The sequence below is a fragment of the Lucilia sericata genome, unplaced genomic scaffold, assembly GCF_015586225.1.
Source record: "Lucilia sericata isolate MDLA Ls3-8-SP2 unplaced genomic scaffold, ASM1558622v1 Contig001310F_arrow, whole genome shotgun sequence".
Taxonomy (NCBI): Eukaryota; Metazoa; Arthropoda; class Insecta; order Diptera; family Calliphoridae; genus Lucilia; species Lucilia sericata.
This window is the reverse complement of record NW_023995257.1, coordinates 14,613-41,897: the sequence shown is the minus strand read 5'-3', so window position 1 is coordinate 41,897 and position 27,285 is coordinate 14,613. Positions and strand designations below refer to the sequence as shown.

Sequence of the window (27,285 nt, the reverse complement as noted above, 5' to 3'; positions counted from 1 at the left end):
GAGATTTTTCATTTGAATACAAAAGTGTATGTGATGCATGTGGTTATTGTGTTTAATAAAAAATAAAATTCTATTAAAGAAAGCAACAAGTTTTTTCTTAAATAAAACTAAAAAAAAATAAATCAATAAAAAATAAACATATAAATTTATCGCGTGCTTCACTTTCTTTGTGTCATGATAACAGAAGTGTGCTGCAACATTTACGACAGCAACAATTTCAAACAAAAATATAATTGAGTAACAAATAAATTGGATTCGATTTCGTTTATAACAAAAGTGTTTGTATATTATTGTCATTTTACTTACATTTTTTCTTATTAAACAATTTGTTTACTTTTTTACTTGTATTTATTTTTATTTTTTCTCTATGTTTTTTTGTAGTTTGTTTTAAAAAAGTTTCCAAATTGTATATAAACAAAAAAGCTATAAATTTGTTTTTAAAAAACACTATGTGTTAAAATAATCATAATATTTGAAAGAAATTTAAATAAAAAAGTGTAATAGCCAAACATGTGTTTATAAAAAAAAAAATAATAAAAAACAAATAAGAAAATATTGCCTTAAAGTATGTTTCTTTAGTGAAGTGTTCCAAATTATTCGATTCAAGTGTTGATTCGGTTACCTGCTTAAGCATGTAAAATATTTTTGTTATTACTTTTTTTCAACTTTCGAAAAGTGCCAGTAGTGTGACAAAAATATAAAAATACAACTGTAAACATTTGAGTTAAAATCTTAGAATTTAACCCATTAACGTGGGACCAAATTATACTTTTCTAAAGCAATGAGAATCTGGCCTGAGAATTTATCTATCACATCAGTTTTTCGAGCCAGTTTTTGGCCAGATTTGGAATGTTAAAACAGCGCTAAGACACCTTTATTTGTGAAATCTGTTAAATCATCTGAAAGTCTAAACAGAAGCCGATCCTTTCCATTAAAAATATTTGTGGAATTATCGTCCAATGTTCAGAAACTCAGTTTTCCCGCAGTAGTTTCTTAGAATTTTCCAATCTGTGTACCTTAGGGATTTAAAGTATGGAATAACATCTCTACAATATATCTTGTATAGTTGTGCCCTTAAACCACCACTAAGATCTTTTATTCATAATTAGGAGGCTTCTCGTTCTGCTGTCTACCTTTTTCAGCTCTTTCATTGCAGACTATCCGCAATTGGCCTAGTAGACATATGATGTAAAACTTACTACTACTACATAGATGGCTAAAAACTGGGAGACAAAATGGGTCTGGATATTAATATATAAAAATCGATCTTCTATATCTTCTTAATTGGAGCCATACTTTTAAAAAAGATTCCCTCAAGGTTTTGTTTCCGCCAATTTCTGTTTCCGGTGTGACCGCGCTCAAATCTGTATTCTGTGTGAAACCGTCCAACATCTCCAGTATTAGACATATGATGTAAAATTTACTACTACTACATAGATGGCTAAAAACTGGGAGACAAAATGGGTCTGGATATTAATATATAAAAATCGATCTTCTATATCTTCTTAATTGGAGCCATCCTTTTAAAAAAAGATTCCCCCAAGGTTTTGTTCTAATTTTCTGGGATCACAGTTTCCGCCAATTTCTGTTTCCGGTGTGAGCGCGCTCACGTCTGTATTCTATGTGAAACCGTCCAACATCTCCAGTATTAGAAAGATAATAGTATATCTCGGTTTCCGAGTTTTCAATGTAAATCCCCAGACCCATTCGAGGTTAGAGAAACAACAGGTAACAGCAGTGCATTTGGTGTTTGTGTATAATCGTCCAGCATGTCCGAATACATGTTCTAATGTTCCGCCTGAACACGATCTTCTATATCTCCTTATTTGGAGAAATCCCTGTAAAAAGAAATTCTCGCAGAGGTTTGCTCTAATTTTATGCTTCAACACGATTTCCTATCTGGGATCACAGTTTTCGCAAATTTCTGTTTACGTTATGAGCTCGCTCACGTCTGGATTCTGTGTGTAACCGTTCAACATATCCAGTATTAGGAAGATAGTAGTATATCTCGGTTTCCGGGTTTTCAATGTTAATCCCCAGACCCATTCGAGGTTAGAGAAACAACAGATAGTAGCGGGGCATTTGGTGTTTGAGCATAACCGTCCAGCATGTCGGAATACATGTCGCATCTTATCTTATATATGTTTGGAAAGATATCAGGCCATGTTTTCAGAGTTTTGATCGACTTATATCCAAGCAACATGTACGATCGTACGTTAGATTTAGTAATTAAACCAATTCGATCCCATTTTGAGCTCATGAATCTCCTATATAGCGCCCAACATCGATGTGTTTTGTTGGTTCCATCTTCTATTATAGTTTCCTATCAAGTATAGCACATAGACATTTAACCCGGTCGATGCCTGATATCGTCCAGTCCAAAAACGCTGGTCAGATATACATATCGTTCTTATAAAAAGATATACAGACAGGCTGCATTGACATTCAGCCACCCTGGTTAGGTCTCCTGCTAAGTAATTTCGGATAACTTAGAACTAGCTTCTAAATAAATTTATGAATCTTCAAACTGTATTCTGGATGGACTTTTGTATGGCGGTTTGTGGAAATCGGGAACCCATATTGTACATTTTGAATATCAAGCAACGACTGATATTTCGATTAATTTTACGAATGGAATGGACTTGAAGAAGTTAAAACAATATAAAGTTCTTTAAAAGGCCCTTTTCCGAAAATCTAGTTTTAATGTAGATTATTTTACAGAAATCCAGAGAGTCATTAATGTCTTATAAAAATGTATTTTTGTTGAAGTCATTATGAAATTTGGACCGAGAATTTTGGTTCATAGAAAACTTGTTCGTGTCGAATCTATATCGATCGATTTTGTTTTAACATCTTCACATTAGTTTTGATTCAAATTAGTTTCAAAAAAAGTTTATTACATTTGTAAAGCTCATCGAAATATCGGTATATAATATTCGGCATAGTCGTACAGTTTTACTTCTTTTCTTATACTTGTGATTAATTTCAGCCTTATAAGTTCCCTTCATTTAGACCCTACATCCATGTGCAATATCGGAACAACGATTTTTGTATATTTTGATTCAAAACTTATTAACGATTCAAACTAAATATTTCGTTCTTTTTTGACCAAATATTCGGAAATATGCAAAAATTTTGCATTCTAGATCTTTAAAAAAAATCTCTATGGAAAGATAATTGAATATACATTTCAAAAATCAATATCTAAGAATTTTGGATAATTATCACACTAATTACTTAAACAGCATTCAAAATCTATCTACTCGATTAGCAAATTTTTACCCTCTTTACGTAATTACAATTCAGCATATCTGTTCATATATTTTTACTTTAAAATTCCGGTTCATAGTTTGACATTCAAATTTTTTGTTGATATTTTCCCACCTTTTAAAAATGAATCAACAAATATTCGCTGAACTGAACAGTCAAAATAATAATCAACATTTTGTTAGTCACTATTAAAATGTTTGAACATTGGTAGACAACAATAGTTGTACTTAAAAAAAAAAAAAACAAATAAATAAAAATAAATGTAAACATTATGAAATTATTTTTTCTAAGTCTGAGAGTTTGTCTCTATGCGAGATTTGATAGCTAAAAGAAGACTTTGTACGCTAGACAAAAAATCAATCAAAATAAGGTCTTAAAAAAGCAATTACTATATTGACATTTCTTTTGTTGGAAGAGAAAATATATATTTTTATTTAATATTTTAAAGAATTAATGTTAAAAAATAATCTTTTTAAGGAAATAATGTATGTTTACAAGAGATTTTATGTGAAATTTTATTTTATCGTTTTAAAAACGTTTCAATGGATGCATATTCCTCAATCATAAAAGAAATTTTCAAAGTTCAATGTACTTGTTTTTTGATTCGAAAATATGTACAAATAAACAAATATATAATAAAGATAAATATACAATAACATTCTTAATTTTTGTTTAAATATGCATAATATTTGTTTGTTAAATTCTATAATGTATTTTTATCAAATATGTGTTATAATCTATCAACCAAATCGTATAAAATGCGCATTTTCATGTTATAATAAAAGTAACTAGGAGTAAGCTTAGGGCAATAACTTGTTAAGCCATAAAATGAAAATAAAGAAAACATTTAGAATATATAGTATTATTCTTATAAAAACATAAAATCTATTTTCGAAACCAAATTTTTGCAAAAAAAAAAAAAAAAAAAAAAAAAAAACATTCTGAAGAAGAACAATTTTAATGAAATTTACTTTATCTTTTTAATCAGCTTAAAATTTCTCTTAGTGTAAATACTGTGTTATAACTGTCAGATTGTAAATATAAAAATTATTTTACACTTTTATCAACTTCAAAATAGCCGGCTACGTGCCTATGTTTATGACGTTCTAACGCTTAAAATCACCACTATACACGAACCTCTAAATATTTTATAAACATAATTAAATTGGTTAAAATTAATGTGTAGATTGAATGCAATTGAGTAATATCGTGTTTTAAATAAAAAAATTACACCCATAAACATTTATATTAGGGTGACTTTTATCATAATTTAGAAGGTTGGAATTAGAGAGAAGGGAAGTTGACAATTCTATTTGTAAACAATCGACACAGACAGATGGCCATTGCTAAATAGACTACGTTATCTATAAGAGTTGAACATTTATAAAACCTTCTCACGAAATTTAATAATTGATGTAGTCCAATTATACAAAGTTCAGAGAACAGCATGCATTGGAATAGAAGGTGCTCTAAGAACTAGTTCTTCAAAAGCTCTGAACACTGTATTACATATCCTACCTATAGATCTTCATATAAAGGCCATATCGACTTGCAACGCAGCGAGGCTTAATCCATCCGGAAGGTGAATATCAAGAACATACGGACATGCTATGATTTTAAGCCTACTGCCCTCAATCTGGATCCAACCATCCGACTATATTACCCCCACATACGGACTTTGACATAATTTTTACAGGATCTTACGGTTCTAAAATCAACTGCGGTGTTGGTTCTAGTGTCTTTTGTGAAGAAGCTAGTATAAGTATCTCTCACCCAATCACTGTAGTGTTTTTCAGACTGAAATATTTGCGATTATGTCAGCCTGTAGGGTACTATATAACCTCATATTTGTCTATAATGCATTATCAACTTCTTTCACTAAACTCTTACACTACCACTTCCCTATTAGTCTGGCAATGCAAGAGTGATCTGTCAAGGCTCGGTTGGCTCTCTGACATTAGCCTTGTTTGGCTAGTACTTTGGGAATGCTCTGGATATCTGAAACGCTGTTTCAGAAGCAAATCTGTTTTATCGAAACAGTATCCAGTATCCAAGACAACTTATAACCCGAAATAAATGGGATATATCGAAGATGATAGCTGTAATAACTGAACACTGGATACTACTTACATGCAAGACGGATTGTGCTCCCCTTCAATGAATACTGTCGCAGTTGCAAAGCAGGGAAAAGGTGTATACAGTCTACCACGTTCTCTGCAACTGCCCTGCTCTAGCCCTAAGAGAAACACTTTCCAATTTCTTTATATCCAACTTTGATGAGATATCTGGGTCAAAACTTAATGACCTGAGATTTCACCTACAGGCTGGATCTAATACTGACGAGTGGAGTGGTCCTTGTCAAAACGGATTCCCTTTGACTCTACTAGACTGTTCTCGCGCTATTAACTACAACGATAACCAATCATATATCGAAATGTTCACCCCTATCGCCAATAGAAGTGAAATGTTTGCTCCGTTGAAATTTCCATTTCCCTCGAAAGAAAAATTGCTATCGTGAACTTGCCGTTAACAATTCATTCACAATAGTTGAAAATTTATTTAACCTCAAAAATTGAAAAGGGAACTCACCCTATCACCGAAATACTTATAATCGCCAATATTTTTTAATTCGCTGCTTAAAAACAAAACCAATTTTGAGTTATGCCAGTATTGTAGTAAATGAGCAATATGATAGCTAATTTAAGTAAAATTTTAAATGTTTATTACTTTAATTTGGGAATTTTGAAAAGAAATTATTAAAATTCTCCAAAAAAAGAACTTCCCCTAATAAAAGTAGAAATATGAATGTATATGTATAAACGTTTTCAATAAAATTAATATAATTTTCTACTTATCACTGACTTAATGTTAAAATGTCTGAGCGATAATGATCGACGACAGAGAACGCAAAAATATAACAGCGACAGAGGTAGAAAGAGAGAAATAGTTAGACAAAGAGAAATACCCAATTGTTATATGTCAACAAAATTATTAGATTTTTTTTTTTTTAAATCTTATCACTGCCTGAACAAAAAACCATTAAACCGAAAATATGAGCTTATCACATTTTTTTCTTGTTTGTTTTTAATATTCTATTTTAAAAATTACTAATCATTTAATACATAAATCATGATAAAATATCAAAAATGAAATTGAAAACAGTTAACAGAGTGTTTTTTTTTATAAAACAATTATTAAATTTAGTGAGTTTGTGTTTTTAATGGCTGTGATAAACTATAATAAATAGTTGAAATATACACTATGTGTGTGGTAAATTGCAGTAATTTAGTTAGATTAATTGTTATAATCTATAAGTGTTTTGAAATTTAAAATTGATTTTCAAACTTTAATTCTAAACATGTGAATACTTCTTTATTTTATAATGCAATTTTTCCACAAAATTTTTGTTAAATTTAGATAAGATAGCTGTATGTATTTATAACATAACGTGTTTTAATGTTTTTGATATGATTAATTTTAGTTGTATGCCTAAGAACCGAAAAGTAGTGACCACATAATTTAGAACTATTGCGAATTATCCGATTGAAAGTTATATAAAAATAAAAGATCTTGGCTAAAAAATGTGTGGATAAGGTTTTTCTGACACAGTCCTTATATACGTTTATTCCGAATCTTATATACCCAACATCAAAACATTTGTCAAAAATTTTAATTTAATTTTGGAAGATGGGCCTATATGATTTCCGTAAGAACGGGGACATAGATCAAATCCCATTAATCTAAATTTCAAAGAACCTAAATGATATGGATTATCAAAGTTAAAGGAGTGAAATCGCAGCTTTGATGAGGCCAATTAGTTGGTTAGTTAGCTAGTTAGTTAGTTAGTTAGTTAGTTGTTAGTTAGTTAGTTAGTTAGTTAGTTAGTTAGTTAGTTCTTTAGTTAGTAGTTAGTAGTTAGTTAGTTAGTTAGTTAGTTAGTTAGTTAGTAGTTAGTTAGTTAGGTAGTTAGTTAGTAGTAGTTAGTTCGTTAGGTAGTAGTTAGTAGTTTAGTTAGTTAGTTAGTTAGTTAGTTAGTTAGTTAGTTAGTTAGTTAGTTAGTTAGTTAGTTAGTAGTTTAGTTAGTAGTTAGTTAGTAGTAGTTAGTTAGTTAGTTAGTTAGGTTAGTTAGTTAGTTAGTTAGTTAGTTAGTTAGGTAGTTAGTTAGTTAGTTAGTTAGTTAGTTAGTTAGTTAGTTTAGTTAGTTCGTTAGTTAGTTAGTTAGTTAGTTAGTTAGTTAGTAGTTAGTTAGTTAGTTAGTTAGTTAGTAGTTGTTAGTTAGTAGTTAGTTAGTAGTTCGTTAGTTAGTTAGTTAGTTCGTTAGTTAGTCTAGTAGTTAGTTAGTTAGTTAGTGTTAGTTAGTTAGTTAGTTAGTTAGTTAGTAGTTAGTTCGTAGTTAGTAGTTAGTTAGTTAGTAGTTAGTTAGTTAGTTAGTTAGTTAGTTAGTTAGTTAGTTAGTTAGTTAGTTAGTTAGTTAGTTAGTTAGTTAGTAGTTAGTTAGTTAGTTAGTTAGTTAGTTAGTTAGTAGTTAGTTAGTTAGTTAGTTAGTTAGTTAGTTAGTTAGTTAGTTAGTTAGTTAGTTAGTTAGTTAGTTAGTTAGTTAGTTAGGTAGTTAGTTAGTTAGTTAGTTAGTTAGTTAGTTAGTTAGTTAGTTAGTTAGTTAGTTAGTCTTAGTTAGTTAGTTAGTTAGTTAGTTAGTTAGTTAGTTAGTGTTAGTTAGTTAGTTAGTTAGTTAGTTAGTTAGTTAGTTAGTTAGTAGTTAGTTAGTTAGTTAGTTAGTTAGTTAGTTAGTTAGTTAGTTAGTTAGTTAGTTAGTTAGTTAGTTAGTTAGTTAGTTAGTTAGTTAGTTAGTAGTAGTTAGTTAGTTAGTTAGTTAGTTAGTTAGTTAGTTAGTTAGTTAGTTAGTTAGTTAGTTAGTTAGTTAGTTAGTTAGTAGTTAGTTAGTTAGTTAGTTAGTTAGTTAGTTAGTAGTTAGTTAGTTAGTTAGTAGTTAGTTAGTTAGTTAGTTAGTAGTTAGTTAGTAGTTAGTTAGTTAGTTAGTTAGTTAGTAGTTAGTTAGTTAGTTAGTTAGTTAGTTAGTTAGTTAGTTAGTTAGTTAGTTAGTTAGTTAGTTAGTTAGTTAGTTAGTTAGTTAGTAGTTAGTTAGTTAGTTAGTTAGTTAGTTAGTTAGTTAGTTAGTTAGTTAGTTAGTTAGTTAGTTAGTTAGTTAGTTAGTTAGTTAGTAGTTAGTTAGTTAGTTAGTTAGTTAGTTAGTTAGTTAGTTAGTTAGTTAGTTAGTTAGTTAGTTAGTAGTTAGTAGTTAGTTAGTTAGTAGTTAGTTAGTTAGTTAGTTAGTTAGTTAGTTAGTTAGTTAGTTAGTTAGTTAGTTAGTTAGTTAGTTAGTTAGTTAGTTAGTTAGTTAGTTAGTTAGTTAGTTAGTTAGTTAGTTAGTTAGTTAGTTAGTTAGTTAGTTAGTTAGTTAGTTAGTTAGTAGTAGTTAGTTAGTTAGTTAGTTAGTTAGTTAGTTAGTTAGTAGTTAGTTAGTTAGTTAGTTAGTTAGTTAGTTAGTAGTTAGTTAGTTAGTTAGTTAGTTAGTTAGTTAGTAGTTAGTTAGTTAGTTAGTTAGTTAGTTAGTTAGTTAGTTAGTTAGTAGTTAGTTAGTTAGTTAGTTAGTTAGTTAGTTAGTTAGTTAGTTAGTTAGTTAGTTAGTTAGTTAGTTAGTTAGTTAGTTAGTAGTTAGTTAGTTAGTTAGTTAGTTAGTTAGTTAGTTAGTTAGTTAGTAGTTAGTTAGTTAGTTAGTTAGTTAGTTAGTTAGTTAGTTAGTTAGTTAGTTAGTTAGTAGTTAGTTAGTTAGTTAGTTAGTTAGTAGTTAGTTAGTTAGTTAGTTAGTTAGTTAGTTAGTTAGTTAGTTAGTTAGTTAGTTAGTTAGTTAGTTAGTTAGTTAGTTAGTAGTTAGTTAGTTAGTTAGTTAGTTAGTAGTTAGTTAGTTAGTTAGTTAGTAGTTAGTTAGTTAGTTAGTTAGTTAGTTAGTTAGTTAGTTAGTTAGTTAGTTAGTTAGTTAGTTAGTTAGTTAGTTAGTTAGTTAGTTAGTTAGTTAGTTAGTTAGTTAGTTAGTTAGTTAGTTAGTTAGTTAGTTAGTTAGTTAGTTAGTTAGTTAGTTAGTTAGTTAGTTAGTAGTTAGTTAGTTAGTTAGTTAGTTAGTTAGTAGTTAGTTAGTTAGTTAGTTAGTTAGTTAGTTAGTTAGTTAGTTAGTTAGTTAGTTAGTTAGTTAGTTAGTTAGTTAGTTAGTTAGTTAGTTAGTTAGTTAGTTAGTTAGTTAGTTAGTTAGTTAGTTAGTTAGTTAGTTAGTTAGTTAGTTAGTTAGTTAGTTAGTTAGTTAGTTAGTTAGTTAGTTAGTTAGTAGTTAGTTAGTTAGTTAGTTAGTTAGTAGTTAGTTAGTTAGTAGTTAGTTAGTAGTTAGTTAGTTAGTTAGTTAGTTAGTTAGTTAGTTAGTAGTTAGTTAGTTAGTTAGTTAGTTAGTTAGTTAGTTAGTTAGTTAGTTAGTTAGTTAGTTAGTTAGTTAGTTAGTTAGTTAGTAGTTAGTTAGTTAGTTAGTTAGTTAGTTAGTTAGTTAGTTAGTTAGTTAGTTAGTTAGTTAGTTAGTTAGTTAGTTAGTTAGTTAGTTAGTTAGTTAGTTAGTTAGTTAGTTAGTTAGTTAGTAGTTAGTTAGTTAGTTAGTTAGTTAGTTAGTTAGTTAGTTAGTTAGTTAGTTAGTTAGTTAGTTAGTTAGTTAGTTAGTTAGTTAGTTAGTTAGTTAGTCTCAGGGTATCGAACTCACGACCTCCAATTTCAATGTACAGAACAGCTACTACTAACCTACCGTGGAATTTTCACAACTATTACCTAAAAACTTGTTAAAGATTCAAAACAAATCTTTCGTCCAGACCCGCGGAGGCATAAAACTTATAGTCAATATAGAAAAAATTCCGCTACAAAAAACCTTTAACTTCAAAAGAAGCCAGCATTTGGACACTATTTATGACTGCTTAAACTGTCCGACGGTACATTTCTATAAGGACTAGTTGAGTATTCTGGACCTATACACGGATTTTCAGAAGTGTTAATTATAGTCAGATTCTTAACTATGTTAACCTTGGTTTAATGAAATGCATGAACTTCTTAAAAAATTGAACCTCAATGATTTGCAATTTTACATGACCGGTTATTAACGATAACTATAATAGACTACTGCAATTTATTAAACAAATACAGTTGATAATTATTTAATACCAGTATTTACATGCGCATATTTACAATTTATTAAATTTGTATTTAATAATTCTTTTAAACTGATAAACAAACCTTATTTGCTCTGTCATGATGTATGGAAACTTTTGAGTCATTCTTAAAAAAATCCTACCGAAGTTTTTTATTTTTTTAAATTAGGCTTCATAATATTTTTGACCTACATATGTACATATATAGTTCTTGTAAATCTAGCATTTATAGCTTTCAAAGTATGTATATAGTCAAATATACAAATATTAATCTTAAAGTCTAGTCGCAAGTGAAAAAAGTCGTCGTTGATGATAATAAATAAAAATAATGAAATGTTTGTCTGAATTTTTTTAATCATTTTGTTTTATTATTTATTTTTATTTTAAAATAAATACAGGTTTTATAAAAAAAAAACAAACACGTGAATATTTGTTTTTGAAATCAATGAATATTGTAATTTAAATTTGAGTTGTGGAATATATAATGATTTTTGTTTTATTTTTGAGAGAGAGAACATTAAACATGATATTTACTTCCTGAAATGTTTTAAAAAACCGGATAAATTGTTAGACGAATATAATATCTGGAAATGCAAAAAGTAAACGGAAGGAAGGTCGCGAGTATGACACATATAATTTTTGGACCAGCATTTGAATGTTTTAATGACACGACTAAAAAAGTGTAAATTCATTGCGTTATTTACTTTTTTATGGTGCAAATAATATTTGTCTACAATTGAATTTTGAATTAAATGATTTCAATGAACTTGTTGCTTTTTATTCAAGGACAAGCAAACAACTTAAATTTGTGCGTTATATAGCAAAAAAGTTTGCTGTACCTACACACAAGAAAGATATAGCAAAAATGTGTATATTAAGGTAGTTCAAAGAAAACATTTGGCAAAAAGTTTCCAACTAAAAGAAAGTTTCGGCTATACCGAACTTTACATACCCACTATCACAACATATGACCAATATTTTGTTGTATTACAAAAGCATTGACAACATACTATATTTTAAAAACAAGTGCCACCCTAATGTACTTGGGTATATTCCCCCAAAAATACACGAACTTGCTTGCATTATAATTATTATGCAAACAACGTCTTCACCGAAAAATAACAGAGACCGCACATTGTTATTTTTTTAAAGAATGTTTAACATTTTTCTTTTGCATAAAATACAGGCAATAAACAAAAAAAAAAACTTCATAAATCTTTAATTAGTTTTTTATGGTCCATATAAGGAATTGTTTTTAATGAAATTTTTATAAAAGGGAAAATCTTTAAAACTTTAATATGGGTCATTTACTAACGCAAAACAATATAAACAAGGGCGTATGTAAAACAGATTTTGGAAGGGCATTTTTACGACTTTTTAAGTGATTTCACGTTTTCGACCAAAACGTCAAATTTTTGAAGAATTGTATAGCTATATATTCAAGACTATAGAATAATCTATTGTCAAGACTGTAGACTAATCTACAGTCAAGACTATTGGTGAATAGTGCGGGAGCTAGGTGCAATTGTGGAAAGAATTCATTATTGAATTGATTAATCTTGACTGTAGATTAGTCTATAGTCTTGACTATAGATTAGTCCATAGTCTTGACTATAGTTGGGTTAGTCTATAGCCTTGACTATAGATTAGTCTATAGTCTTGACTATGGATTAGTCTACAGTCTTGACTATAGATTATTCTATAGTCTTGACTATAGATTAATCTAAATTCTTGACTATAGAATAGTCTATAATCTTTACTATAGATTAGTTTATAATCTTTACTATAGATTAGTCTATAATCTTGACTATAGATTAGTCTATAGTCTTGACTATAGATTAGTCTATAGGCTCGACTATAGATTAGTCTATAGGCTTGACTATAGATTAGTCTATAGGCTTGACTATAGATTAGTCTATAGTCTTGATTATAGATTAGTCTATAGTCTTGACTATAGATTAGTCTATAGTCTTGAATATAGATTAGTCTATAGTCTTGACTATAGATTAGTCTATAATCTTGACTATAGATTAGTCTATAGTCTAGACTATAAATTAGTCTATAGTCTTTACTATATTTAGGTTAGTCTATAGTCTTGACTATAAATTAGTCTATAGTCTCGACTATAGATTAGTATATAGTCTTGACTATAGATTAGTCTATAGTCTTGACTATAGATTAGTCTATAGTCTTGATTATAGATTAGTCTATAGTCTTGAATATAGATTAGTCTATAGTCTTGACTATAGATTAGTCTATAATCTTGACTATAGATTAGTCTATAGACTTTATTATAGATTAGTCTATAGTCTTGACTATAGATTAGTCTATAGTCTTGACTTTAGATTGTTCTACAGTCTTGAATATAGATTAGTCTATAGTCTTGACTATAGATTAGTCTATAATCTTGACTATAGATTAGTCTATAGTCTTTATTATAGATTAGTCTATAGTCTTGAATATAGATTAGTCTATAGTCTTGACTATAGATTAGTCTATAATCTTGACTATAGATTAGTCTATAGTCTTGATTATAGATTAGTCTATAGTCTTGACTATAGATTAGTCTATAGTCTTGACTATAGATTAGTCTATAGTCTTGAATATAGATTAGTCTATAGTCTTGACTATAGATTAGTCTATAATCTTGACTATAGATTAGTCTATAGTCTAGACTATAAATTAGTCTATAGTCTTTACTATATTTAGGTTAGTCTATAGTCTTGACTATAAATTAGTCTATAGCCTCGACTATAGATTAGTCTATAGTCTTGATTATAGATTAGTCTATAGTCTTGACTATAGATTAGTCTATAGTCTTGATTATAGATTAGTCTATAGTCTTGACTGTAGAATAGTCTATAGTCTTGACTATAGATTAGTCTATAGTCTTGATTATAGATTAGTCTATAGTCTTGAATATAGATTAGTCTATAGTCTTGACTATAGATTAGTCTATAATCTTGACTATAGATTAGTCTATAGTCTTTATTATAGATTAGTCTATAGTCTTGAATATAGATTAGTCTATAGTCTTGACTATAGATTAGTCTATAATCTTGACTATAGATTAGTCTATAGTCTTGATTATAGATTAGTCTATAGTCTTGACTATAGATTAGTCTATAGTCTTGACTATAGATTAGTCTATAGTCTTGAATATAGATTACTCAATAGTCTTGACTATAGATTAGTCTATAGCCTTGACTATAGATTAGTCTATAGCCTTGACTATAGATTAGTCTATAGTCTTGACTACAGATTATTCTGTAGTATTGACTAAAGGTTAGTCTATAGTCTTGATTATAGATTAGTCTATAGTCTTGACTATATATTAGTCTATAATCTTAACTATAGATTAGTCTATATTCTTCACTATAGAATAGTCTATAATCTTAACTGTAGATTAGTATATAGTCTTGACTATAGATTAGTTTATAGTCTTGACTATAGATTAGTCTATAGTCTTGACTATAGATTAGTCTATAGTCTTAACTATAGATTAGTCTATAGTCTTGACTATAGATTAGTCTATAGTCTTGATTATAGATTAGTCTATAGTCTTGAATATAGATTAGTCTATAGTCTTGACTATAGATTAGTCTATAATCTTGACTATAGATTAGTCTATAGTCTGGACTATATTTAGATTAGTCTATAGTCTAGACTATAAATTAGTCTATAGTCTTGACTATAGATTAGTCTATAGTCTTGACTATAGATTAGTCTACAGTCTTGACTATAGATTAGTCTTTAGTCTTGACTATAGATTATTCTATAGTCTTGACTATAGATTAGTCTATAGTCTTGGCTTTAGATTGTTCTACAGTCTTGAATATAGATTAGTCTATAGTCTTGACCATAGATTAATCTATAATCTTGACTATAGATTAGTCTATAGTCTTGACTTTAGATTGTTCTACAGTCTTGAATATAGAGTTGTCTATAGTTAACTATAGATTAGTCTATAGTCTTGACTATAGATTAGTCCATAGTCTTGACTCATTAGTATATAATCTTAACTATAGATTAGTCTATAGTCTTGACCATAGATTAGGCTTTAGTCTTAACTATAGATTAGGCTATAGTCTTGACTATAGAATTATCTAGACTATATAATAGTGTATAATCTTGATTATAGAATGGTCTATAGTCTTGACTATAGAATGGTTTTTTTGTAAAATTTATCTATTATTTTTCTAAGTGTAACTATTGCTAATAGGTCATGTCATTATTTCGTTTTACTCGTTTTTTATTTTATTATATATTTGATATACCACAGTGTGGTATATCATTGTACATATAGTAATGTAATATTCAGAAACCTTTAAAATATAAATTGTATACAAAATTGAGTGTTAATTATTTCTAAAACGATATTGATACTTCGCATTAGTTATTAATAATAATTTTCCTAATGATAAGACACGAATTTAATTTACAATGGTTTAAACAACGACATATAAACTGATCGCATGAGTGCATTTGATTTGAAAAACTTTATTTTTATTACAAAATGACAACAAATGTGATTAAATAATTGACATAATGGTTTTGTTATAAACAGTTACATATGTATATGGTTACAATTTGTGAAATTAATATAAAAAGAGACAAGCAAAACACCTCAAACTTAATGGGTCTTGCAATATTGCAAGGGTGAATGAAATGAGAGGATTATAAAAATGTTTAATTTGCTTTCGAGTGTCAAAGTTTTAGAAAATACTCTTATCATAAAAAAGTACAATTCAAAATTCACTTTTTAATAGTTTTAAATTATAACTTTTATGACAAAACTTTTGGACGAAATAATATTTTCGATTTTATTGCAATTTAACCTTGCAAACTTGTTGATAAGAACATTTTTGTTGTTAGAAATTTTAATATGGCGCCAGAAAAAGAATTTCTTTAATTCTAATCTTATTGAAAGTGATTAGAAAAAAGAAATTGGACATGCATATATTTGAATACATACAATGTATTTATTATCATATGCAAAAAGTTCAATTTACTAATTGAAATGAAGATCAATATACTCTGTTTTTAAAGATTTCTTTTAGAAAAGTTCAACTTTAATCGATTTCAAAGTTTAGCTTTTAAACGATTTTAATTTGTTTTATTATTAATTAATATTTTTAAACAAAAATTACTTTATAATAATTAAAACTTATATTAACTTTCAGTTATTAATACACAGACAGAAAAATGACTACAAAAGAACCGAATGGACGCGTGGGGATGATTAAAAAACTACGGCGTTCCGCCTCGGCCAGTGAACACAATATGAGCGAATTGCGTAATCGTAAATCAACACAAAATCTATTCGATCAACATGGTACACCTATAGATCTTAAACAATTTCGTAAAGTTTTGGACAAAGAAGACAATAATGGTAATAATACAGAGAAAAAGTCTAGATATCGGAGGACACAGAGTGTAACCCGTGCTGAAGAAATAACAACCAAAGAAGAAAAACAACGTAAGGAACAACCCGATAAACCGTAAGTTGTATTAAATTATATATTTTTTTAGTAAATTCATGATTTTTTTTCTTTTTAGCTGCCATCGCCCCAGAGATTCTTTATTCTCATGGAGTTCTGGTTTTAGCAATTTTACCGGTTTAGTTAATTGGGGTTTCCTGTTATAACCATAGGAGGTTTTAGACTGTGCTTAGAAAATTTATTAAAGTAGGTTGTACTTAGGCAATTATTTGTTGATTTTGAAAAAATATGTCTAATTGTATACTATATTTTTATATTTGTTTAGATATGGCATTAGAATCAATCCAATTGAATGGTATTTCTTTTTAAGTGGCCGTAATGAAGGCGAAGGTCATGCATCGTTATTTTTAATTTCATGTAAGTTAAAATAGTATTGAGTCTTCGATATTTTAACAAAAATAATTACTTGATAACATTTACAAGTCCAACACAAACAAATACTTATTTGCAGATTCCATTATACATTTATCAATTTGCTTGATGGTCGAAAAAGGATTGGCAATGGTAAGTAAAAATTAATATTTCTAAAGTGGCGTTTCACTTTTTTTGGGATACTTTTGATTTTGTGTGTGGGAGAAAGAGATGGTTTATATTTCGCTCTCTTTTTTTTACACACAAAATCAAAAGTTTCCCAAAAAAAAGTTTACCTGTGTGAACCGGCAAAAACTAATTTCCATTAAAAATTATAAAATAATATTAATAAAAGTACTTAGAATCAGGCATGGAAAATTTAGTACTTTTTGATTACTAAGAGTACCGCAGTACTCCCACAACATATAAAGTACATTTTTATATTATAAAATTTGTTTATTACTCGAAGGCTTATCAATAGACTAATAGAATTAGTCAATAGAAGAATAAAAATATCAAGAAGTTCACTGGATAGTCAATAGACTAGTTCATGGAGATGTCAATAGATTAGACATTAGACTAGTCAATAGACGATTCTCAGCCCAGTAAATATACAACAGAGCAGTCAATAGATTTCTCCATGGAGTAGACAATAGACTAGTCCATAGACTTGTCAAAAGACTAGGCAATAGATTATTCAATAGACTTGACAATGGAATAGTCTACAGACTAGTTTATAGACTAGTAAATATACTAATTCATATGCTAGTCAACAGACTAGTTGATAGACTATAGACTTGTCCATAGCCTAGTCAACAGACTTATCCCTAGATTAGTCAATAGTGTAGTTAATAGACTAATCAATAGACTTATCCCTAGATTAGTTAATAGAGTAATCTATAGACTAGTCAATAGTCTAATCCATAGAATAGTCAATAGACTACAAAATAGAATATATAAGATAATAAACTTCATATGGTAGTCAATAGACTAGTTTATAGACAAGTCAATAGATTAAACATTATACTAATCAATAGGCTTCGACTAGACAACAGACTAGTCAATAGATATGTCCATGGACTAGATAATATACTAGTCCGTAAACTAGCCAATAGACTAGACAATAGATTAGTCAATAGACGATTCCATTGACTAGCCAATAGAATAGTCCACACACTAGTCTATATACTAGTTAATAGAATATTGCTTAGTCAATATTCTTGTCCGTAGATTTGTCTTTAGAATAATCAATACTAATCCATAGACTAGACAATAGACTATTCAATAGACTAGTCCATATACAAGTCAATAGATTTGACAATAAACTAGTCAATAGAAGATTACGTAGTCTAATCACTTTCCTAGTCTATAGAATAATCAATAGAGTAGTCTATAGACTAATCCATAGACTCTCCAATAGACTAGTCCATAGACTAGTAGCCAATAAATTAGACAAGGAACTTGTCAATATATTCCATAGTCTGGTCAATAGTCTGGCCAATAGACTAGTCTATAGACTAGGTAATAGAGTAGTCCATAGGCTAGTTGATAGACTAGCCAATAGACCATTCAATAGACTAGTTGATAGACTAGTTAATATACTAGTTGATAGACTAGTTGATAGACTGGTTGATAGACTAGTCAACAGACTAGTTGATAGAGTAGTCAATAGACTTGTCCATAGACTAGGCAATATACAAGTCAATTGACTAGTTGATAGAATAGTCAATAGACTTGTTCACAGACCACTCAATACTACTATTTGATAGACTAGTCCATAGACGAGTGAATAGAGTAGTCCATTGAATAATTGATAGACTAGTCAATAGACTAGTCCATAGACTAGTTGAAAGTCTTGGCTATAGACTAGTTAATAGAGTAGTCAACAGACTAGTTGGTAGAGTAGTCAACAGACTAGTTGATAGACTAGTCAATAAACTAGTCAATAGACAAGTTGATAGACTAGTCAAAAAACTGGTCAATAGACTAGTTGATAGACTAGTTGATAGACTAGTTGATAGACTAGTTGATATACTAGTAAATAGAATTATCTATAGATCAGTTAATAGATTTGTCCCTAGATTAGTCAAAAGATTAGTATACAGACTAGTCAATAGACTAATCCATAGAATAGTCAATAGACATTTCTATATACTAGTCAATAGACTTGTCCCTAGATTAGTCTAGTCAATAGACTTTTCTATATACTAGTCAATAGACTTGTCCCTAGATTAGATTATAGACTAGTCAATACTAATACATAGACTTGTCAATTCTTCTATAGACTAGTCCATAGATGTCATTTCGGAGCCAAATTAAGTCTGATTGATACTGATATTGAAATTTCAAAGTATTCAAACCTTTTCTCCCAGTAATTTCACATAAAACGGCTTTACATTTTGTATATAGTAGTAAATTTTTAATAATTTATCAGTTCACGCTTGAAATAAACAAAAATTTGTGCCTGCATTTTGAAAACGGAACCAATGTATTCATAATTTATGCTTTAAAGTTCAAAAAACTTTTTTAATTTTTATTCATTGATAATTTCACTTAACAACGCAACTTGATTCCCAAATTATGATAAGAACCAAATCACAAGTTTTGTATTAGAAAACCATCAAGAACAAACATTTTTAAGGTAAACATTTAAAATCAAGCGACTATATTCAACCGTCCATTTTTTCTCATTTTCATGAAAATGTGAGTTTGATGGCAAAATATTCGGCAAACAATCCTAACCACATGATATAAATTTCAACGAAAAAAACTTAACGAAACTCCAATACTAATAGTAGTCTGATTGCTTTTGGCTTTGACCTCGACCCTAATGCTTTGCAAACCCTGCTAATATAAATTCAAATTTTCGAACAGGAAAATGTTCAGCCTAATGGCTACGGAAACTGGTTATTTTTTATAGTATATTGAGAATAAAAACTAATTACTTTGCCAGCTAAATTAAAAAATTAAATAAACAATTAAAAAAAACTTACCTTTAAACACACCCCACAACAATTTATGATAATTTTGAATCTTGAAATCTCTTATATGAATCTTGAATATTTTAAAATTCAGCAAATCTGAAATATGTTTGAAGATATTTGATATTTATTTTTGCAATACTTTTACAAGTTTATAATTTATTTAATGCCAAAAAAACAATTGAATAGAAAAAAATAACAAAATTTTGAAAAAATGTAATAATATAAAAAAAACAGTAAAAAATGTGATAGTATAAGAAAAACTTACACAGAACAATTTAAATAATACGTACACCATATTGAGCGCAATATTTTTGCAAAGCCTGCTTATGATGATCACCAATAGCAGACACCATTTGGGGTACTTCACCAGGACGTACCTGAGCCAATTTAGCCAAAGAATCAGCTAAAAATTTACGGCCATCTGTGACTTCTGGCAGGAAATCTTGTGTTTTAGGTTGAGCATAGCTTAGTTGGGAAAAGGCTGCCTGATAACCGGAAGCATCATCGGGTTCAACGAAATTATCACCTTCTAAAGCTGTCTTATCGGGAGGCAATTCGAAGAGCTCAACTAAGGCCTGCAATAATCTAGACCAATTTTGATTGTAGGGTGGTGCCAACATGGCAGGACATTCACATAATATTTTCGAAATGCCAACAGCCACAATTTTGCGCTCTAATTCGAGAGAAACTTTAGCCATATCTTGTATGAAAACACGATCGACTACCATGCCAAACATATTGGCTTGTATTTGATCAATTAGTTCTACCAGAGCAGGTGCTCCCAACTTGGCGGTATAGTAACAGAAGAAAACAATAATACCTTTAACATATTTGGTAGTTTTGGACAATGACAAACGTTGGAATAACAAAGCAAAGATTTGACGCATGCTGGCCTGTAAATCATTGGGTGGATAATAGGTTAAAAGATTTTGTAAAAGGAAAAAGCCCTCATGATCATTGGCTTTAGAAGCAATCATTTTTTGGAATATACCCAAAATGGCATTCTAGAGAGAACAAAAAGAAAGATAAATTTAGAAAAATGTTTAATATTAAAAGATAAAACTAAAACTTACCAATTTCTCCATGGCTACAATTTGAGCTGAACCTTGTTTAATAAATGCACAGAGTAAACGTATAAGAGGGGTAACATTACCCGATCTATCCCATAGGGGAGGAGCTAACAAACAGGGAAATAGAGCCCAGTAAGGTTCGGGTATGGGTCCTGAACCCTCACGTATTTCCAAAAGTAAAGACAACATTTGAAACACATAAGGCATAAATTCCAAAATATCTTGTTGTAAAATGCCCTGGAAAACAGGGAACAAAACCTCTTCGAAAGAACTAACAGCAGCGGTTTCAGTTTTACAAACAATTCTATAAAAATTAGGAAAAAGAAAAACTTACAAGATTTGTGATTAAAATATTTAGTTTAGAACTTACTTGATGGCCAAGGAAATGGTTTCGAATAAATAATGATTGAAATGAGGTCTTGAGGGGTTTTTAGCTACCATAGTTAAAATCTCGGTAAGACGTGGTAAAGCCACACCCATAAAGGGCAGAGAATGTTCTTGTAATGAGGCAAAACTTCTCATTATTGCCTTCATAACATATTCATTTTCATTTGAGCCGGGCAAAGCTAAAGTGGCGAATAAAGCACCCAAAAGATCATTAGCCACTGGCGCCAAATGTTGGGGACCAATGCTAAAAAATAAAAGAAATAGGTATTAAAATACTAATTGAAATCAAAAATGTTGTTAACTTACAGTAAAGCATTTGCTGGATCTTTCATGGTGAAAATTCGCTCCAAAGCACAGGCAGCATAGCTGTGTACGACCACACTTTCAGCGGGTAAATGACGTATTAAATGAGGCATGGCAGCCAAAAGAGTTTGCTGGCCCAACAAACTGCGAAAAACCATGACAAATTTAAGAGCCGCCGATTTCAAAACAGGAAGTTCATTAACTGTAAAAAACAAACTTTAGTCTAATGAACAAACAACTTGAAATTATGTTAAAACTTACTATTAGGCCTCTCTAATTCGGGAACTATCTGTTGAGCACAAAATTCTGGCAAGGGAACCAATTCTGAAGCTTGTGTAATGCCATGTTTTTGGGTGCCACCGCGTGAAGCAAATGATGTAACCAAATAAATAGCAGTATCTTTGGCACGCCAATTGGCTACTGGGTTCTCCTTATATTTGCCCAATAAAATCTCTAAATATTGACCAAATATGCCAAAGATTTTAGATTCGAAATTTTGTGATAAAGTCTTAACCAAATCACAAGCCGCGCGACGTCTAGTATCAATATCAGAACCCTCGATATCACGACGTATATACTCTTCGGGACTGTCTTCGAAAAGTTCTTCATCCGATTGACGGAAATCCAAATTGGGTATAACCACTTTTTCGCAAATATTTGCTAAAATTTCAGGATTTTCAAAAATTTTGCGATATTGTGTACGTTCGGCAACGACAGACAAGAATTGCAAAGCATTGGAAACCAACTAAAGGTTAAAAAATATAAAATTTGTTTTTTATCTTAACTAAAATAACAAAGCACCAAACTTACCGCATCATATTTAGTTTGCATGCCAGTTCTAACCAGCAATTCCCATACGGCAGTAACAAATGTTTCCATGAAAGGAGCAAATTCTTCATCATATTTCTGAGCATACATGCCAATATTCTCACAAACTTGTGAACGCAAATGTTCCAAAACCCCAGCATCTTCATCATCTCCGGTATGCAAACAAGCTACATCTACTGTCAATAGCTCATGGAATGCTTTCATCCAAGTAGCCATATTATCTTCAAAAAATTCCGGCAAATCTTGTGAATTTAACGAATAGAAAACTTTGCACACCAACACCAAAGATCCGTAAATAACTTTCAATGCTTCCGTATTATTCTCGTGAACCTTAGTCAATTGCATAGTGGCCAAAAGTAAATCGGTTAAAGGTTTAGCCATACGATCCAATACCAATTTAATTTCTTCCCAAAGATTTTGTGATTTAAATTCATAACGGTAACGTTTGAATAATGAATGGGCCGTTTGTAAAACGCCATTAATAACATTAAAATCGCCAGTGGCAAATTTATCAACCATTTCATCGATAAGTTGTGGCCATTTCTTAGGAAAATCATATTTACCAATAATACTAACGGCATCACTGAGTTGTTTTTGCAAAGCGGGCGGTGAGCGCAACATAAGGGTGACAATTAGGGTTTTGATAGTGTTACGATCGTCAATGTGTATTTTATCGGGTATTTCAGAGTCCTAAAAAGGCGTTAAAGGAGGGAGAGAGGTATATGTAAATTCCAGTCCGAATAGATATGTATACATAATTTAAATTTTTTATAAAAATTTCAATAATACGATAATCTTGGGTAAATGGTTACAAAATAGTAAATGGCTTGTGCAAAATTTCATTTCAATCTCTAATCCTTCCTTCTCATGCCATCCTTTCAACACAATACTAACCTCATTTATAGCCCAATTACGTTTAATGTAGTTTTTAAAAGCAATGGAACCAGCCACACGTATTGTCATGTCCACATCCGCCTTGTCGATTAGATTCAATAACAACACCGCATAATTACGTTGCGTCTCTGTAGATTCTAGCAATTTCTCCGCTGTAAAAAAAAATAAAATTTTAAATATACATATGTAAAAGGTTCCACAAAAATATTTTTTCCTTTAAAAATCAACACAAAAACTTACCCGGTCTACGAATATTGGGATCGGGACTCAAAGTTTGTTGCAAATAGCCGGCTAACAATTGCAAATTTTCATTATTTACCTCCATTATGAAATTCTTCGGCTGATTAATTTCAACTTCGCACTTTATTAAAAGGAGGAATGTAAATTACTTTTTTTTGGATTGCTTTAACTTCAAATTATTTACAAATCGTTTAATTTTTTTACAAATTATTATATTTTCTCGATAAAAAATGCTTAGTTTATTGCAAATATTTCTTTTCCTTTTAGTTTAAATTATTTTTGCACAGCGTTTCTTTAGTTTTTCTTCAGCACAGAATACACATGCGAGCGGGAGAGAAATTGCAAACAAAAGATAATCAAAAAAATTCCGTTGGTTTAATACAACAAAACAAATAGCAACACTGGGGCAGAGGCCAACGCCGACAAATATTAGCGGCGTCAAAAGCAAAAATTTCAGCGACTGCTTAAAAACGACTGAAAGCCGGCTAAATTTTTATGTTTTTTAAAATTTCCAACAATTTAAATAAAAACGGAATCCGAGAGATTAAAAAGTGGAATTTTGGCAGCAAATATTTTAAAAATCGGAATTATTTGCCATAGTAGGAAATTTTTGTATTCGTGAATACTAATTTATTTATTTCTCTCGTAATGCAAATCATTTTCATGAGAGTTATATTTTATTATGTTGTTATCAAAATATCAAAAGAGAAATGACCAAGTAATAATGCAGATGTGGCCTCAGTTTCTTCTGATGAACTGTTTTCGTGAAACTAGTAAAATTTGCATTAAGAAACTAAAAAATATCGACTCAAAAGAAAAAATCTACTGTAACATAAGATGTCGACACCTTCGGCGGCGGTGGGGCTGGTAAAAATTTTGCGGCTGCTCGGCTAGCCGCCGTTCGCGCAATAAGGATTGCCATTTTGACATTGCGTTAATTAAATAATTTATGATAGTAATTTTATTCTGTTCGAATTATTTCTGTTCTTTTTTTTACAAAATTTCACAATTATAGGTAATACTTATTAACCTTTCCACGTGCATTATATACACTTCAAGCGATTTTTGCACTATAAAAATCAATGAATTTGAAGTATTTTTCGCGGGAATTTTTCCCGCTTGTGGCGGGTATGATGATTTTTGTGCCAGAGGTTGCCATACTATAATAATTGGGTAGTATGCCAATTAAACACAGATGTAAAGGGATTAAAACGGCAAAATGCGAAAGATTATTTTTAAATAAAAATTTAAATATAGGAGATCATATATTAAGATATTATTAAATTTAAAATTACTAATAAGTTTTATTTTTACAGGAAATCATTTCGGAAGGATTAGGCATGTTTATACAAGTGACTAACATTATTGTTGTAGTAGTCTTGCCAGTAGTTATAATGCATTTAAAAGGACATCTATTCAGTTTAAGTAAGTCTAGCTTTTAATTAAGAAAATATATATATTTAAATTTAACAATATGTACTTAATGCAAATATTTACAGTGGGTGCCACAACTGTGTGTTTCTTTTATTCAATAATATTCCTTAAATTATGGAGTTATGTACAGGTTAATATGTGGTGTAGACAAAACTATCATACTAAGCCCTATAATCCACGTAAAAGACGTCCTAGCATAACATTGGCACAATTAAGTAAGTTTTTCTAACAATTTGTTAATTCAATGAATAATTAATATTTTATCTTTTATCGCTTTAGAAAACGGTCAATTAGATGAAGTAGATGAAAAAGATGAAGATGTTCCCGTTTTGGTTCACTATCCCGATAATTTATGCTACAAGGATTTATTCTATTTCCTTTGTGCACCTACTCTATGCTATGAACTGAACTTCCCTCGTACCACACGTATCCGTAAACGTTTCCTATTGAAACGTATATTGGAAGTAGTGTTTGGTGTTAATGTAGTAATGGCTCTATTCCAACAATGGATTATACCTTCGGTGCGTAATTCTCTAATACCTTTTTCAAATATGGATATTGGTTTAGCAACGGAACGTTTGTTAAAATTAGCGGTATGTTTAAAATTAAGAAAATATATATTTTCTAAAATAATTAACAAATTCTATTTGATTCTTTAGTTACCAAATCATTTAGTTTGGTTGTGCTTTTTCTATTTAACCTTCCATTCCTTCTTAAATGCCATGGGTGAAATATTACACTTTGCTGATCGCAATTATTATAATGATTGGTGGAATGCTAATAATATTGATACATTTTGGAGAACCTGGAATATGCCGGTGCACAGGTAAATGTTTTTATTAAATTTAACATATTCTGAATGTGTTCTATGATATTAATGTGATAATTTTGCAGATGGTGTGTAAGACACTTATATATTCCTGTCGTACAAATGGGCTATTCCTCAAGACAGGCTTCCACCATTGTTTTTCTGATTAGTGCATTTTTCCACGAATATTTGGTAAGTAGTGTATTTCCCGATTGTTTTGGGACCTGCTAATAACTGTTAATTTTATTACAATTTATTTTAAGGTTTCTGTTCCTTTGCAAACATACAAAATTTGGGCCTTCCTTGGTATGATGGGTCAAATACCCCTTTCGGCCATCTCGAAATCAGTTGAACGTTCATTGGGTCCACGTATGGGTAATATTATAGTATGGGCTTCTATAATACTGGGCCAGCCGTTATGCATTATGATGTATTATCATGACTACGTTATAACTCACTTTAAAGATGCTTTAAATAGTACCGTTTATAAAGAACTTTAAAGGTGTGTGTAACTTTACATTTACCTCTTGGTACTTATGGCAGACAATATTATGTAAAAATAGTGTTTTTAGCGTTCTATAAAAAGTGAAACAAGGGCATAAGGTGGCAAGGAGATTCGGGGGTAAAGGGGGAGGAGGGAGACTAGGGGAAAGGAAAGAGGAAGGAAGAAAAAGGAGAAGAGGAAAGGGAGAAGAGACGAAAAGGGGAGGAGGGGGGAAGGGGAGGGGGGAGACAAAGGAGGGAGAAGGGGGACAAAAGAGGGGGGGAAAAGGGAGGGAAAAAAGCAGAGAAAAAAGGGAAAGAAAGGAGGAAAAAAGGGGGAGGGGAGACGAAGGGGGGGGGGGGGAAGAAGGGAGGAAAGGGAGGGAGGAGGGCGGAAGGGCCGGCCCGGGACGGCGCAGAGAAAGGGGGGGGGGGGGGAGGAAGGGGAGGGAGGGAGCGAGCGAGCGAGCGAGGAGCGAGCGAGAGAGCGAGCGAGCGAGCGAGCGAGCGAGCGAGAGAGCGAGCGAGCGAGCGAGCGAGCGAGCGAGCGAGCGAGCGAGCGAGCGAGCGAGCGAGCGAGCGAGAGAGCGAGAGCGAGCGAGCGAGCGAGCGAGCGAGCGAGCGAGCGAGCGAGCGAGCGAGCGAGCGAGAGAGAGAGCGAGGAGCGAGCGAGCGAGCGAGCGAGCGAGCGAGCGAGCGAGCGAGCGAGCGAGCGAGCGAGCGAGAGCGAGCGAGCGAGCGAGCGAGCGAGCGAGCGAGCGAGCGAGCGAGCGAGCGAGCGAGCGAGCGAGCGAGCGAGCGAGCGAGCGAGCGAGCGAGCGAGCGAGCGAGCGAGCGAGCGAGCGAGCGAGCGAGCGAGGAGCGAGCGAGCGAGCGAGCGAGCGAGCGAGCGAGAGCGAGCGAGCGAGCGAGCGAGCGAGCGAGCGAGCGAGCGAGCGAGCGAGCGAGCGAGCGAGCGAGCGAGCGAGCGAGCGAGCGAGCGAGCGAGCGAGCGAGCGAGCGAGCGAGCGAGCGAGCGAGCGAGCGAGCGAGCGAGCGAGCGAGCAGAGCGAGCGAGCGAGCGAGCGAGGAGCAGCGAGCGAGCGAGCGAGGAGCGAGCGAGCGAGCGAGCGAGCGAGAGCGAGCGAGCGAGCGAGGAGCGAGCGAGCGAGCGAGCGAGCGAGCGAGCGAGCGAGCGAGCGAGCAGCGAGGAGCGAGCGAGCGAGCGAGCGAGCGAGCGAGAGAGCGAGCGAGCGAGCGAGGAGCGAGCGAGGAGCGAGCGAGAGAGCGAGCGAGCGAGCGAGCGAGCGAGCGAGCGAGCGAGCGAGCGAGCGCGAGCGAGCGAGCGAGCGAGCGAGCGAGCGAGCGAGCGAGCGAGCGAGCGAGCGAGCGAGCGAGCGAGCGAGCGAGCGAGCGAGCGAGCGAGCGAGAGCGAGGAGCGAGCGAGCGAGCGAGCGAGCGAGCGAGCGAGCGAGCGAGCGAGGAGCGAGCGAGCGAGCGAGCGAGCGAGAGAGCGAGCGA

At 31.9% G+C, this 27,285-nt stretch overlaps 2 protein-coding genes across 2 annotated transcripts; one reads left to right on the top strand and one right to left on the bottom strand.

The window, feature by feature from the left end:
- Positions 1-25,896, top strand: LOC119610931 (diacylglycerol O-acyltransferase 1). Its single transcript, XM_037966355.1, is given in 12 exon segments — positions 1-278; positions 15,686-16,003; positions 16,062-16,144; positions 16,147-16,189; positions 16,269-16,360; positions 16,455-16,507; positions 24,377-24,485; positions 24,560-24,709; positions 24,774-25,087; positions 25,154-25,320; positions 25,389-25,494; positions 25,566-25,896. Coding segments are annotated over 11 exon segments (1,650 nt in total). The 5' UTR covers positions 1-278; positions 15,686-15,707; the 3' UTR covers positions 25,803-25,896.
- On the bottom strand, positions 19,441-23,432 carry LOC119610930 (exportin-2). The gene is made up of 8 exons (XM_037966354.1): positions 23,061-23,432; positions 22,821-22,972; positions 21,909-22,616; positions 21,360-21,843; positions 21,102-21,300; positions 20,779-21,039; positions 20,412-20,712; positions 19,441-20,342 (listed from the first exon to the last, which is right to left on the bottom strand). Exons 1-8 carry the CDS (start codon positions 23,143-23,145, stop codon positions 19,614-19,616), a joined length of 2,919 nt encoding a protein of 972 aa, XP_037822282.1. The 5' UTR covers positions 23,146-23,432; the 3' UTR covers positions 19,441-19,613.
- Positions 25,897-27,285: the final 1,389 nt, after the last annotated feature.